Genomic DNA, 15,090 nt, shown 5'->3' with positions numbered 1-15,090 from the left:
TACTAATAACTGATCTCTGAAAGAGCCATTGGAAACTCCTCGTGTTACTTTAGAGGAGCAGTAACTTAGCACTTTACCTGGATCAATGCCAAAGGTTTTTCTCTGCTCCTAATAAGAGCAGCTTCTTGCTGGAGCTCTTCCTCTACAATAGCTGAGAACATGACCGGTGCTATCACAGGAGAGCTGGCTGGTGATGCTGCTGACCAAGGACTGCAAAATAAAAAATAAAAATAAAAAAATATATATAAAAATAAAAATTTAAAACAAACAAACAAACAAACAAAAAACCCCCCCACAACCCACAAAAAACACAAACAAAAAAAAAAATCAACGATATTATGAAGCAAATCAAGGTCAGCACAACACAAAGTAAAAAAGTTCCAGAACCTAACCCACTACCAAACTTACTTATGACTCTCCAGCTGTTGAGAATCCAGAACACTGTCTTCCAGGCCTGCGTTACTTCTAGTGTTCCACCTGGAGAGAGGTAGGAAAGTAAAAGTCACTGGAAGAACAATCTCCTACATCATATTGTGAAATACAAAACTGCAGTAGGAAATTACAACAAATCTGTAGGGTTTTTACAGAGGAAAGGCACTAGGATACAACGCAGAATTTGGTTTTAAGTGTGATACTTTGACTGAAGAAGATGCTGATTCTCATTTCTAACTACTAGACCCTAATGGAATTTCACCTTGGACATTAACTACAGCATTTCCTAACATTTGAGGATTTGAAAAAAATACTTTCATTTCTAGTTGTTTATTTAAAAAAAAAAAAAAAAAAAAAAAAAAAAAAAAAAAAAAAAAGAGGCTTTTTTGCCTTTTTACAGGTAAACTATCCAACTGAGTTATGCACTAACAGCACTACCTGTAAAAGTTTGCAATTAATATGAAAGAACTAAAAATTCAAGATAAAAAGATAAATATTCAAGATAAAAAAATCAACTGTCTTGCATTCAAATTAAGTGTTTCATGCAAAAGAGCCAATGCTACAATCTCACTAGATTAAGTTCTTTGAGTGTAAACCCAGAAATTATGGACTTTCAGTACATATCCTGTAACCACCTCCCACATTCACAAGAACAGCATAAAACTAGAATTACCAGAATAGAAAAAAAAAATCTTGAAATATTTATATAGCTCCCAACAGGAAGATATTTTATTCCGTTGCAAAATGTTAACCTCTCAACAAAAAAGAAGTTCACTTTTGTTAGACTGTATGCATTAAGAGACAAATATATTTGTGAGAAAAATCCTACACCAGTAGGAAGAGAGGGCCCTATTCTCATGATTTAATACTTATGACAGGATAGTTTTGCAATTTCCAGAACCTTAAAAAAGCATTACAATATACTGTGACATGCTGGTAAACTTTTTTTTGAGTTATTCTATGGCACTGCAAACAACTCTAAGCTGTTTCAATAAATCACTCTCAATCTTCTTTAACACTTTGGTAATCCTTTGTAAGTGATCACAAGCTCTTGGATAAAACAGAAAAAAATCCATAGAAAGTTAAGAGAATTCCAGTAATTACCAAGTTCACTGTCCAAAATATTTTCCCCAGAACACAATTCTAAGGATAACAAAAAACATTATTCCTACCACTAAGCAATAAAGGCAAGATTTCAAAAATCTGAAATCTAACATCCATCATCAAAAACAGATTTAAATTAAACATGTTGAGCTTTTTGTGACAAAACTTAATTTTTCCCACAAAACAAACAATGCATGTTGCGAGGTCATGCATCCTTATACTCAGTCTGAAAAATATGGACTGAGTAAATGGACTAAGAGATGGGTGGAAAATGGTCTGGAATAGGATTAGCTGTACAAAGCCCAGCTGGAAACCAAGTACTAGTGGAGGTCCTCAGGGACTGATACTGGAACCAATCCTGTTAAGCATCTTTGGTAGAGCAGATCCTCAGTAGGCCACAGTTGGCTATGGAGAGGTTGGGGACGGCACACATTCTGGATGACAGGCTGCCTTCCAGAAGCAAGAGGTTGGAGAAATGGGCAACTGAGAACCAATGAATCTCAAAGGCAAGGGCACAAGTTCTGTTTCTGGAAGAGAACAGCCACACGAGGCAGTGGAGGCTGAGACTGACTGCCTAGAACGCAGCTCCACAGAAAGCAAGCAGAACCTGCAGAGTCCTGGCTGGCAACAAGTGGAAGATGCTACCAGCCAGTGCCCCTGAAGCAGGGACAGCCAGCTGTGCTGGGCTGTGCTAGCAATACTGTAGCAAGGCAGGCAGAGGAAATGATTCCTCACCTTTTTGTTTTTTGTCCACATACAGAGTATCATTCTCAGTTTTGGGCTCCTCAATACAAGAAAGAAGTTGTCAGGTTGGAACAAGTCCAGGATTAGGAAGAATGTGTTTTGTTAATCCTAAAGGAAGGTAGCAAAGGGGAGATCTCATTGCTGTCTTCAACTACTTAACTCTAGGATAGAGAAAAGATGAAGCAAGAATCTTCTTAGAGGTACACAATGACAGATTAGAGGCAACGCACACAAGAGGCAAAACAGTAAATCCCAGAGAGATAAAAGGAAAAAATAAAAATACCATATGGAGATGATTATCCACTAAAATAAGTTGCCCAAGAATCTGGGGTATCTTCACACTTGGAAGCGGTCACAACTCAACCACACTAGGTCCTGAGTAACGTGTTCTAGTTTCACTTACTTTGAGCAGGAAGCTAAACTACAGAGTCAAAATTACTTTGTGATTTCAAAGAAGGGCATTATTTTTAGCTGCATCCAGCTCTGTGGCCCTCAGCACAAAAAAACCACAAGGACCTTGCTTGCAAGTCCAGAGGAAGCCAGCAAGATGACTAGAGGTATGGAGCACCTCTCCATTTGGGGAAAAGCTGAGAAAGTTTGGTTCATTCAGCCTGGAAAACAGAAGGCTTCAGAGTGACTTAATTGTTGCCTTACAATAAATTAAGGGACCCTATAAGAAACATGGAGAGGGGCTTTTTACAAGCACATGTAATGGCACGAAAAGGCTTCAAATTGAAGGAGTGCAGGTTTAGATTAGATATTAGGAGGAACTTCTTCATTGTGAAGGTGGTGAGGCACTGGAACAGGTCCCCCAGAGAAGCTGTGGATGCACAATCCCTGCAACCTGCAACTGTTCAAGGCCAGGCTGGATGGAGCTATAAGCAACCTGGTCTAGTCAGAGGTATCCTCACCCCTGCCAGGAGGGGTGCAACAAGATGATCTTTAAGGCCTCTTCTAACCCAAACCATTCTATGATAAACTGGCTTCCGGCTTTTACTGCACTTACAGAAAACAACACTGAAAAGCAAAAAAGAACCAAAGAAAAGGAAGAAGATGAGCTCAAGGCAGCCTTCTGTGCTTTTACAATGATGTTATCTCTCAATTTTCTCTCTTTTTCCACCCATTTTAATAATATTCACCTTCTAGCACATCTGACATTAACTGATTTGACAGCTACACTCTTCTTTCCATTCCCAATCTAAAGAACTCATAGCACTACTATAAATTAACCCAACTGGACTGTTACACTTAACAAACCTGATGACTTTTATACAAACAAGCCAAAAAACCCAAACAGTAACAACAAAAAAATCACCTCAACAGGAATTTCCCAAATCTGGAATTAATAGTTCCAGCATCACAGTATAATCTAGTGACCAATTAAAAGATAAGTCAATACCTGTAACATCTCCCTCATTTAAAGCCAATGGGGCTTTAATATGTAGGAAGGCTTTAAAATGTAGGAAGAAGTCCAGCTATTTTGAAACTGTTTGTACATATGTACATCTATGTTTCTTGCTAACAAGACACTCAGTCCAGACATTAAATCAACTGCAGATATTTCAACATGCTAAATTAATTCCTCAGCTGGCATCAAAATGACTTGGAGAAATGGAATACACAGGAAATGTGAAGCGAGCACATACAGAAAAATGGGAAAAAAGCCTCAAAAACATAGAACTTGGAAACCTGGAAGTCTTAGAAGTTACGACTAATGCATAAACGGTTCTGCATGGAAATAAACCAGCCAAGTATCATCAGTACTGAACCAACCTGATTAACTCAGTTGGCTGAACTTGTCATGACTCTTGTGCAGCCACCAAAATGCCCCAGCCCTCAGCTCCCTGGTGTTTCTTGAGTATTTGTTCATGAGATGCCAGGTCAGGTTTGGTGCCTCCCTGATCTTATAATAACTGCTCTCAGAAAAAGAACACAAAGCCTGGTCTCCCGCAGAACCTCCTGGGTTTCGCTATACCATTTAAGTCATGTGCTACATATTAGCTCATTATTAACCATGACAGAACTAGGCCATTCCCACACTAAGCTGCAAATACTTGTTTCCATCAAGACTCTTCACTGCTCCCTGGAGTAACACGGTGAAGACAACTCTGACCGCCACAACTAAATTGAGTCATGTCAGGCCTATGGTTTTAGCTTGGACAACACATGCATGGTGTAACTCCCAAGGCTGAGGTGTCCCTGGAAACAATGCAGCCACATCCACGTACCCAGTTCTTGGGATGATCTGCCTCTGGATTAAACGCAGTTCAAATAGCCACAATTCATTATATGGTTTAGCTAAAAAAAATCTGTATTGCAAAAATTGGAAGGTGACTGTACATAGAAGAATGCTTACATCACCATCCAAAATACCCTCATCCAGAGAGCTAAGAAAATTGTCAGTTTAATTACTTCACAGTTCATCCTAAGGAGAAAGACAAAGCAGGGACATTATGTCATGCAAGTATCTTCAGTGTCCCATCACCAAGTCTGACATCAACAGGTGAGGACTGCTTATGTTCTACATTTGTGTAATTTCCTTCTCTTAAAAAGGAAGGGGTAAGGGTGTGGATAATTAATCTTCACAGAAATAGCCATTAAATGTCACAGGTGAAAATCAGAGCCTACTATGACAAAACTGTACCGTCAAAAAACAAAATTAACTCAAACTAGAAACTCCACTCCTAAGTTTCAGATGAAGAACTAGTCACCTAGGATCTTTACACATACTAGAAAAAAGTAAGCATCTTCAGACAGAATTCAAAAACAACCTGAAATAGCTTTGGAGGGGTCTTCTTTTAATAGTGATGACAGTCAATTTAGCCATCTACTAGGCTTCCACTAGCTTAATGTATCATGTTCAGGCATTTAATGTATTAGACCTGGATTCAGCTCAAATAGTCCACTTTGAGAGAGTGCAGACTGGCCAGACTGCGCAGATGAGACAGGGCAATGCAAAAGGAAATTACTTGATAAAGATTACAGAGCTGCTGTGACAAAGGTAATAATAGTATCCAGTGCAAATTCTCTTATCACCAGCCCTAGGCATCTCCTATATGATGAAAAGTTTTATTATTGTGCTAGCAACAAAAAGAACAATACCCGTTCTGCAGATTTGTGTTTCATGTCCCCACGCACCACAGTAACTTCAGCTTTATCACTCTCTTCCTGAGGAATGCCTCACCATGACACACACTCCAAATGCCTCCTACCTCTCTCCTCAGACACTATCCCACACACAACATTCCTGCATTTCTACCCTCATTTTATTCTTTATATAGCAGTAAAACACGTACCACTTCTGTCCTAGGGAAACACCAGTTTTTATACAAGCTGAACAACTAAATGCGAGGCCCAGTAGAACTTTCTTTTCCCCACAGAGTAGTCAGTTATTGGAGGACAATGGAACAGGAGTTCATATGAAAAACCGTCAGAAAATGACACAGCTCCTTGAGCAACAACAGCTCTGCAAACTTCTCCCTCAGTGCAGCTGCATAAACTTGAGTCAGGCTGCTCTGAAGTGTTGTAAGAAGAGTGGTGTGAAGGATTACAGAAGGTCCCCCTGTTTACTCAAGAGCAGCATTTAAGCTCAGTCCCTCAGGCCTTTGTTGAGCTATGCTGCAGCTATGGCCAAGCCCAGCTTTGCTGCTCCAGAGCCTGACTTGATTTGCAGGTTTGACGTCAACCTTGCCTAATCCCAATGCTCACTGACTGTGGCTCATCCTGGTTTCTGTCACAGAGCTTGCCCGGCTCACCTCCCTCTGGCACACTGGGGCTGCTGTGCCTTTGCCAGGGAAGGCACCGGTCATCCAGCTGTGCTGTCACGCTTGGCTTCCCAAACACCGTGGGCCAGCTGGCCTGCAGTGCTTCCGATAGCAGGTGGTAAAGTCTCTAAGATTTTCAGGCTCTCTGCTTTGTGAATATATTTGAAATGTCTAGCATTCAAAGTTACTGGTGAACGGGGGAAGAGATGCAGGTGGGTGAGCAGTTCAATCATACAGACCTTCAAAAATAAGGCTGAGATTCTTTCCTCAGCTTAGACAGTTATTTAACCAAGATCTGCGATTCTATTGGAAGCGGCAAGAGGGATGCATGGCTATAATGTTTTGACCAAAGAGCAATATTGTCTAATAACTAGAGATGTAATTCACATGTGCCTTATTTTTGTCCTTAGAACTGTAGCAGACATAACCAGTGCAACAATGTTTCTGTAAGCCTGCTTAATCCATGAAAAACTGCACTTAAAAAATTAAATCACCTTATAGGAAAACTCGCATTAGGAAATGTCAGAACTGTGTTTGAATAAACTGGTTTTATCGACTCAGTAGTTACAAATAAATACTCCTTAGCAAAATGTTTAATGAATGCCATATCTGAATGCTCATGAATACCTAATTTCAACAGAAGTTAGAAAATATAGGTTTAGCATTTTATATATACATACAGATGCAAACAAACACATACAGAGATATTTTGTTTGGAGCCTGAAGCTTATATATATAGAGAGAGAGACGTCTCCATCTATATGGATACAAACATTTTGAATCTGAAACAAAATATCAGCACTGGCAATAAACTGCTTAAGTCTTTAAACTTTCTATTCTTAAGACTATTTAATTCCTAAAATCTTATTAACAGAATCATCAGAAGAATGCTCTTTTTAAATGACAATTTTATTCCTTCTTATTCCAGCAGAATTTAACAGGTCATCGTGCTTCTTGTATAAAGGTTGACCAATTAGAAAAAGATGCATTCTTACCTTATGGTGTTTTGAACTGATGAATCCTCAGATCCTTTATAGCCACATCTTTTTATACCAGTGCTAGGTGAATTATTCATACTCATACATTTTTCTTCTTCCATCACAAGATCACGGAATGACTTTGGCAAGGCAGAATGTAATGAAGATGACCTTTAAAAAAAAAAAATGAAATAAAACCAATGCACTTTATACTTGCACTTTCCAAGACTCCATATTATTCTATGATTCAGACAGCAAAGAGGCCTTTCTGCTCACTAAAAATACGTTATTACTTAGGCTGCAGCAGGATAATGGATATATACAAAACCTATTTGCTAAAATATGTAATTTTGGGTCATGTAGATAAAGAACAGGAAATAAATATCTATGAGAAGAGAGAAAGCCAGTAGCTTTGAAACTGCAATAGAATAAAAAAAAATAAAAATTAAAAAAAAAAAAAGAAGCCCCATTCCTCCATCTATTTTACCCACCTCTTCCTCTTATAAAGCAAATTATTTTTTTCATATATGGCTTGTCTTAGACAAGCTGTACCTTTTCTAATAGTGCTAGTCCTTGAAAAGTATTTTCATAAATCACAATGCTCCAGGTACTGTCGATCTAGCACAGGCAGTTTACCACCATGAAAGCCAAGTATAGCTGATCTTTTCTTCCCAAGATATTGAATGAGTTACTCGTACCCGCTGGAGGCTCTATAAATCCCTTAATCCGTACTAAAGTTCAATAAAACTGATACTCTTCAGTTTCTTTTACTTGTCCAAGCACAAGTTACTGAATTAGACCCTGCATATTATCTTTCAAAAATATACCATTACAAAAATATAGCAACTTAGCATCTTAAATATTATGAACACTTTCCAAATCCAAAGCGTTTTTGTTTATGGAATTCAAGGCAGTTACCACTAGTCCCTGTCTTATCTATCAAGGCTTTGGAATTAATTCTTTATATATTTGTTCACATTTAACTTTACTAAGTACAGCAGTCCCACTTATTACAAAATACACAGAACACATTCTGAAAGAACAGCTCTGCTTATTATCACCCAAAGAAACAAGAGACCACTTACAAACACTACTGAAGTAATACAAGATCTTCATGCAATGGCAATTGTTAGTTCAACTGCCATTAAGAAGAGCAGCATCACAAGGACTTTCAAACTACATCTAGGTGGGACACAATTTAAGGCAACAAATAAAAAGGAATTTTAAAAATGCAACACTGTATCTGAAATGTTACAACAAAGGCATCTGAAACGATGATGTCTCATCTTAGACCACTGTCGCTTAAATTTGGATTTTTTTTTTTTTTTTTAAATTTAAGTATTGGATAAGCAGCACAAAGACATAGAAAGCAGATTGGGAACCTCCAGATACACGGGCTCAGAGTCATTTTGCACATCCTCTACTCCTACCACCAGCTGGCATACAGAAGTTCAGGCAAGTGTTTGAGCAGCCCTCCCCTAAACCTATTACACAGAGTAAGCATATGGTCCATGGGATCTGCTGTCACAAAAGCTTCTTCTGCTAGAAATATTTTAAGTAGCCTACTTTGATTTAATTTACCGATTTCCATGAAAATTCTGTACTGCAATGAGATCCACTTGCAACTGAGTCAAAAAAAAAAAAAAAAAAAAAAAAAAAAAAAAAAAAAAAAAAAAAGCAATCCACACCCACAAACATCATCTCCCAAAAAAATCAAAATCAACTGTGTCATTCACGGCTTGTGAACATATCCCAAACAATTATTTTTGGCCTAAAATGTTTTGTCTGAAAAGTGGTACAAAATTTTTCTAACATGTGACAACTCTAAGTTTGAGCGTGTCCTGTCTGATACACTGTCATTTTCATCTAATTTGCAGTATTAGAAAAACTTTTTTTTTTTTTTTTTAAAGTGGAATATGACTAAGTTTTTCTAAGCTGTGATTGCAAACCATCAAAGCAAGGAGTTCCAAAACAGCTGCTGATGTTAAGTATAAACTGGAATACTGTCACACTGACAACCTAGACATCAGGATACACAATTGTTAATTCTCAAGAGAGACTTCAAATTTCATCACGCCTCTCTGGTCTTGAAAAGCTGTAGACTCTCCTGAGCTTAAAAAAGGCCCAACACAAGTAAGCAACATCTCATTCCCTTGATCAAAGTAGGTTAAGAGAACTAATAACGTCAATATGCAGTTAACTTTAGACAGTTTTTCAAAGTATAACTAGACTGATATTTTATTTTTCCGTTCTAATTTTCACTTTTCTTCAAAGAAGGAAACATAGGTTCAGTTTCCCCCAAAACTATGAAACTGGAGGTTTCTTTTGGTGGAAAAGGCATAGCGGTTGACAGACTTTCAGTCAACCAAAAAAAGCCAGAAGGTCCCACACCCTTCTGGCAAGTGTGCTTCACTGCATTCAACATCCAAGTTGAGTATCTGATTTCATTGGAACACAAGTTCTATGGCTTTGACTATATTGCATGTGTGGAAAGCTCGATCAACTGCCAAATGCACTTAATAGTCCACTGTGAATTTACAGACTATCACTGCAAATATAATATTAGAGTAGATAAGTAACACAACCTTCTACATTCTATCTTACACACAAAAATACTTTGAACAACTAGCAGGGGCAATCAAATAATTGATCACTTGCCTAAAGCAGCTTGAAGTTTATTCAATAAATGTTTTCTTCCAGCAGAGAGGCCTAATTTTAAAAATTAATATAGCTCCCACTGGTTCTGTGCTCGAACTCTTGAGCTGCCGATATTTTCCAGATCAGCAGCCAGAAGAACGCAAGGAGGAACGTGTGGAATCACGCACAGTGACCACATGAGCATTAGACTGGATTCCATCCTCCTGAAATATACCCTAGCCTTTCCACCTAAGATGGTGTGTGTAACACAGTAGGCCCAGCTCTTTCCGAAAACTGTTTAATCAGAACCTTAAGAGCACAATATACTTTTTGGAGACATTTATCTAAGGATATTCAAAAATCAGTCTTTATTTGCTTTTTAAAAGCAAGGAACAAAACATAGGCAGTTTGTAGTTTAAATAACACCAATAGGTAAACTATTATCTATCAGAGAGTGGATGAATAGTATGAATAAGTAAAACTATTCAGGCAGGACCTGCCTTTCTTAAACCTCTGTTGGCTGGACCACCTGGTTGTTCTGCACATGCCATGTTAAGGCACTAAGCATGATCTGCCCCATGAGCCCCCCTGGAGCTGAGGTCAGGCTGACAAGCTTGTAGTTCCCCACACTCTCTTCAGATCCTTCTTAAGATGGGGGTCATATTGGCTCACCTCCAGTCACCTGGGCCCTCTCTATTTGACCAGGGCTGCTGGTGAATGATTTAAAGTGGCTCAGTGGTCACTTTCACCAGCTCCCTCAGTACCCTTGGGTTGATCCCATCCAGCCCCATGGACCTGTGTGTGTCCAAGAGATGCAGTACATCACTGACCACTTCCCCTTTGATTATGGGGGCTTCATTCCAGCCCATGGGGCTGGGTACCTGGAGAATGACTGATTTTACTATTAAAGACTGAGGCAAAGAAGACATCAGGTGCCTCAGGATTTCCTTCATACTTTGCTACTGCACCTGATAAATGGATGGAGATTCTCCTTCACCCACATTTTATTTCTATAAACAATTTTGGTTTTGTTTTTTATAAGTTTTATATTGCATTGTCTTTAAGGATAATTACAACATTAATAGCGAAATTACAAATAGTGGATGGATTATTATTTTTAATATAATAAACAAACCAATAACTCAGTACTGAGAGTTGCATGCTCATCAACATGTGATTCAACCGTCAGTTTCTCCCAGCAAATTTTAAGGTTCAGAGCTCTAACAGCACTGTGACACCTCCATTAGCTGAGGCAAATAATTAACCTGCTGCTTGACCTGCAGTATCACCTGTGTAAAGCAGGTAGCATGTTCTTCAAAGCATTTGAGAGGACCAGTTTGAAGAACACAAATTCATCCACTCACTAGAGTTCAGAAGATGAATCTTGCAAACCTTTTTTCTCCTTTTGACAAGGTCTCAATTATTGTTCATAGATCAGGAAGAGTCTGAATTCTTAAGTGCAAATCAATTCATTGTCCTTCCTATTTAAAATGAAATTGTGGGCTTTGTCCAATGTTATATCAGAATAAATTTAAGGGATTGGGAGAGTAAATAAGACCCTAAATTTTAGTATTAGGTGTACATGGATGAAAACCAATTGAGAAGACAGAAAGCTTAAGAGCAACCCTGATGAGTATGTTGAAACCTTTGTTCCCACTGAAGTGGAAGCAATCCAAGTAAGTTACAGAGAAAGGAGACTGACCGATCTTCTAGGGTAACAGTACAAAACTAATCTGCAATAAAAGTCTAGACCTTCTGAAAACTGGAGAAATGGCCACATTTACTTCAACTTCAAATGAACATTTAATTCACACTTAGAGCGTGCAAATAGGTATTTATCCTGTAATAATTAAACTCATTAACATAGTTACTATTTACATAGTTTGAACTGTCTGCATTTTTTGTTTATGCTTTTATCCAATACCAACAGCAAAAGCGAAGAACAAAGAATGACTTGATCTAGCACCTCATTACATTTGTTATAAACGTAGCTCACTGAAGAGATGATACACTATTTTTGTGTTCAATACTATGGTATTACCTCAAACCCTTAAATTGTATGTGATCAGCATTCAAAGTAATTTTAAACATCCTATACATCCGTTCATCATAAAAACTTCTAGAAGCATCCAATGCTCCCTTCCAGCTCCAAGACACCCAGATAACTTTGCTATCCCTAATTTAGGTCAATTTTTCTCTAGTCCAAAGTCATTCCAGACCTTCCCCCAGGAAGGGCTAACATTTTTCTTTATGTTTTTGACAGAGATAAAACACCATTCATAATAGTTTTCAATAACCACTTCATAAATAAGTCTCAGAGCTTGTTCTCAAATCTTCTATGATTTACTTGGACACCACCTGCAAATACAACCTCATACACAGGAAAGCACCAGATGGGATGTAGTCTTCTGACTCAGAGCAAAATTTCAAAGTACTGTTAAACTGCAACCACTGCCATTTCCCTACCCTCTTTGAACTTCTAGATTACTCACAAATGTAGATACAAATAATTCAGTTTGTCTATTCAATGTAGAAACTCTCCAGAGGAAAAGAAGTGATATTTGATTTATAACATACCATGCATTCCCTAGTTTTGCAACTTTTGTGGGTGGAGGTGGTGAAGTTACTAGAGTGGTAGGCTCCAGGCTGCTAGCTACTGATCCATTATCTTTTGCTGCCAGGGCAATCATTTTCCTTTGCTTCTGAGAAAGCTTGATTCCATGAGACACCATTCTGCTGTGAATGGACATCGCAAAGAAAGAAGATGTAAGATCACCATCCTTTGAGATGACTCACCTTCAATCCTGCAAATTAAACTGCGAAATTACTTCTTTCCTAAACAAAAATACTTTGCTTAGAGTGCCAAAATGCAAGCGAGGAGCATCGGCTCAGATGGCTGGGAAGCAAAAAAAAAAACTATTAATATCAAGAATGACAGAAAGAAAAGCATCACATAGATGTCCATAAATGAAAACATGCAGAGTAGGAATCAAGTCACCAAAAGAGGACAACCTGATGAAGACTATTTTCTAATCTTGTGATTTTTAGAGGCTGTCAAGCTTAGCTCCCTTAAACCAAAAATCTTCATACATAAAAATACATATACAAAACAGCATAGAGCCATTTCTTCTACCCTGTAATAATTTTCTTTTCTAAGCTATTTGGACTTTTCAGTCTTGGCTGTTTTGTTTGCAGTTTCTGAATCTATCTAGCAAGCAAGCCTTTACGAGGTTTTATGAGTACTGTCCTAACCCTTCTTTATAAGTAAGCCAAACCTCAAAGGTCATCAGAGTCACCTGTTCTCTTCCATATGTCACCATTTAAACAACATTAGGTTTAATACACTGCTTTGTAAAAAAGCACATTTATCTCCCTGTGTCTTTTGGGATGCTTCTACAAGAAGGAAGCACACTTGCTTCTGTCTGAAGAATTGTCAACATCAAGACATGGGCTCTGGGAGAGGTCAAAGAATGTAAGACGAGAAATGAACTTCTCAAATCCAGTAATGCACAAGCAATTCTGTAAGTCCTAGGGACAAGAATTAATTCTTTTTGGTTGGAAACAGAAAGGCTCAGCAGGACAGGCCACTTATTTAACATACTAGTTCACTTGCTCTTTTGCAGTAGTTGACAAAACAAGACTAGAGTAAAATAAAGGGATACATTTTGTATGCTCAAAGAAAACAACATAATGAAGTAAACAAAGCTGTTCAAAACCAATAGGACTTTTCTCCTTCTTTTTTTAAACTCAATGGCCTAAACCACTAAGTAAATTCATAACAACCTAGCCTATCACACTTTTTATAGATTTTGGTTTTTTACCAACCTTGAATTTGCCTTTGGCATGGTTCCAGATTTCTGCATATTTTCTTCAATTTCCATGATGGTTCTAAGATCCATAGCAGGGGGGCTGGCAGGGCTAAATGAAAAATAAGAAGTTACCTTACAAGGCACTGATTTTTAGTTACATTCCACAGTTCCAGCCTTCACTGAAATCCTCTAAATCATACATAGAATTGGTAACTGGTTATATAATTTATGTCTGTTTCCTCAATTATGGCAAACCTCAAATAAAATGTTTCTGACAAAAGTTTTATAAATATATACATTTTTAAGAGCATGCTATAAAAATAGTTTCAAGACTTATTATACTACAAAACAAAAAGATGTTAACTATGATTACTTTAAAAAAAATTAGATCCCTAAAAAAATCAGATACCTGAAACTGTGATTACTTCAAAAAAATTAGATAGTTAAATAAGGATACTGATTTACTAGTCAAATGCTCATGCTAATTTATGGAGGCACAGCTCACAGCTCTGTCCTGAAGGCTGAATTAGATCTCTCTTTGAAGTACAGGATTAAAACTATTTCATATGAGAAACAAAATAGTTTTTGCAGTCAGAGCACTACACAAACATCAGTAACATTCTCAAACTTCAGGTATATTTCATATACGACTTAATTTTAACCTTCCACAGAAATGAGCATGAATCAAATCTAGACATTCCCAAGCTTTACAAAAAACTATAAATTAAAATGTGTATAATTAAAGGAATCTGTAAACTAAGCTGCATTACAACTTTAATCAAGGACAGACTTTGAAATAAAACATTAGCAGCGCTTCCTCCGTCTCTCCTTACAGACAAAAAATAATACTCCATTTCTTTATTGTACCAGCTAAACCTGTAGTGTTGATTTTTACAGCCTGTTTAAGTCTAAAGGCCTAAAAATCTCAAACTACAGTGGAGCTTCTAAAGGCTTCAAGCATGGTATAAGTCTACAAAAAACTCGCAAGTATTTTACACAGCATCAACCAAGTAGGTGTTATAAATACAGATATTAGAAGTACAGACTGGAAGCAATTAAAAAAATAAGAATATGACCTATAGCATAGCTTTTCTCAATGAATCATTACAAAATGCACTCCTTTTAATAAATTAGCAAAACCTTGAGTTCACGTGTCAAGTAATGTACGATCATTTTGAAGAGCAGATAGCTTTTTAGTCTGAACAGAACATTATTAGTTTTCACTACCAAGTGGAAAACAGTGACTATATAAGTATTACTGCACCTGCAACTGGTTGCTACCCAATTGGGAGAGCTTGCAGAGTTGTGTCTGGCACTGGGAATGGACTGTGGAACAGACTGCGTCAATGCTGATGCTCCCTTGTATGACTTCATTTCCTTGTTAGGGTGAGAGGGTTTCATACCCTGACTGCATACTTTGTCTTTCATCTAAAGATCAGGCAGAAAATTGTTGAATAAACACAACAAACACCAGACTTTATTTTCTTAATCAAATTAATAATAACTCCTCAAAGTTGTCCACACCATCCTAAGAACAATAGCGTCACAGACAGACTCTAAAATATTAACTTTGTTTTCGATGGACTGGATAAACACAAACAAAAAAATTGCTAAGAGGAAATC

The 15,090-nt window shown here is 37.6% G+C and overlaps 1 protein-coding gene across 1 annotated transcript in view; it reads right to left on the bottom strand.

The window, feature by feature from the left end:
* IBTK (inhibitor of Bruton tyrosine kinase) overlaps positions 1-15,090 on the bottom strand; it is a 45,557-nt gene that overhangs the window by 3,691 nt on the left and 26,776 nt on the right. The window contains exons 22-27 of the mRNA XM_040058154.1: positions 14,732-14,895; positions 13,484-13,576; positions 12,236-12,394; positions 7,040-7,192; positions 409-477; positions 78-210 (exon numbers count right to left, since the gene is read on the bottom strand). Coding sequence (XP_039914088.1) covers positions 78-210; positions 409-477; positions 7,040-7,192; positions 12,236-12,394; positions 13,484-13,576; positions 14,732-14,895 — 771 coding nt within the window. The remainder of the gene's footprint in view (positions 1-77; positions 211-408; positions 478-7,039; positions 7,193-12,235; positions 12,395-13,483; positions 13,577-14,731; positions 14,896-15,090) is intronic.

This window comes from Hirundo rustica, chromosome 3 (assembly GCF_015227805.2).
Source record: "Hirundo rustica isolate bHirRus1 chromosome 3, bHirRus1.pri.v3, whole genome shotgun sequence".
Taxonomy (NCBI): domain Eukaryota; kingdom Metazoa; phylum Chordata; class Aves; order Passeriformes; family Hirundinidae; genus Hirundo; species Hirundo rustica.
The sequence above is the reverse complement of the archived record's forward strand: the minus strand, read 5'-3'. Positions and strand labels throughout refer to the sequence as shown.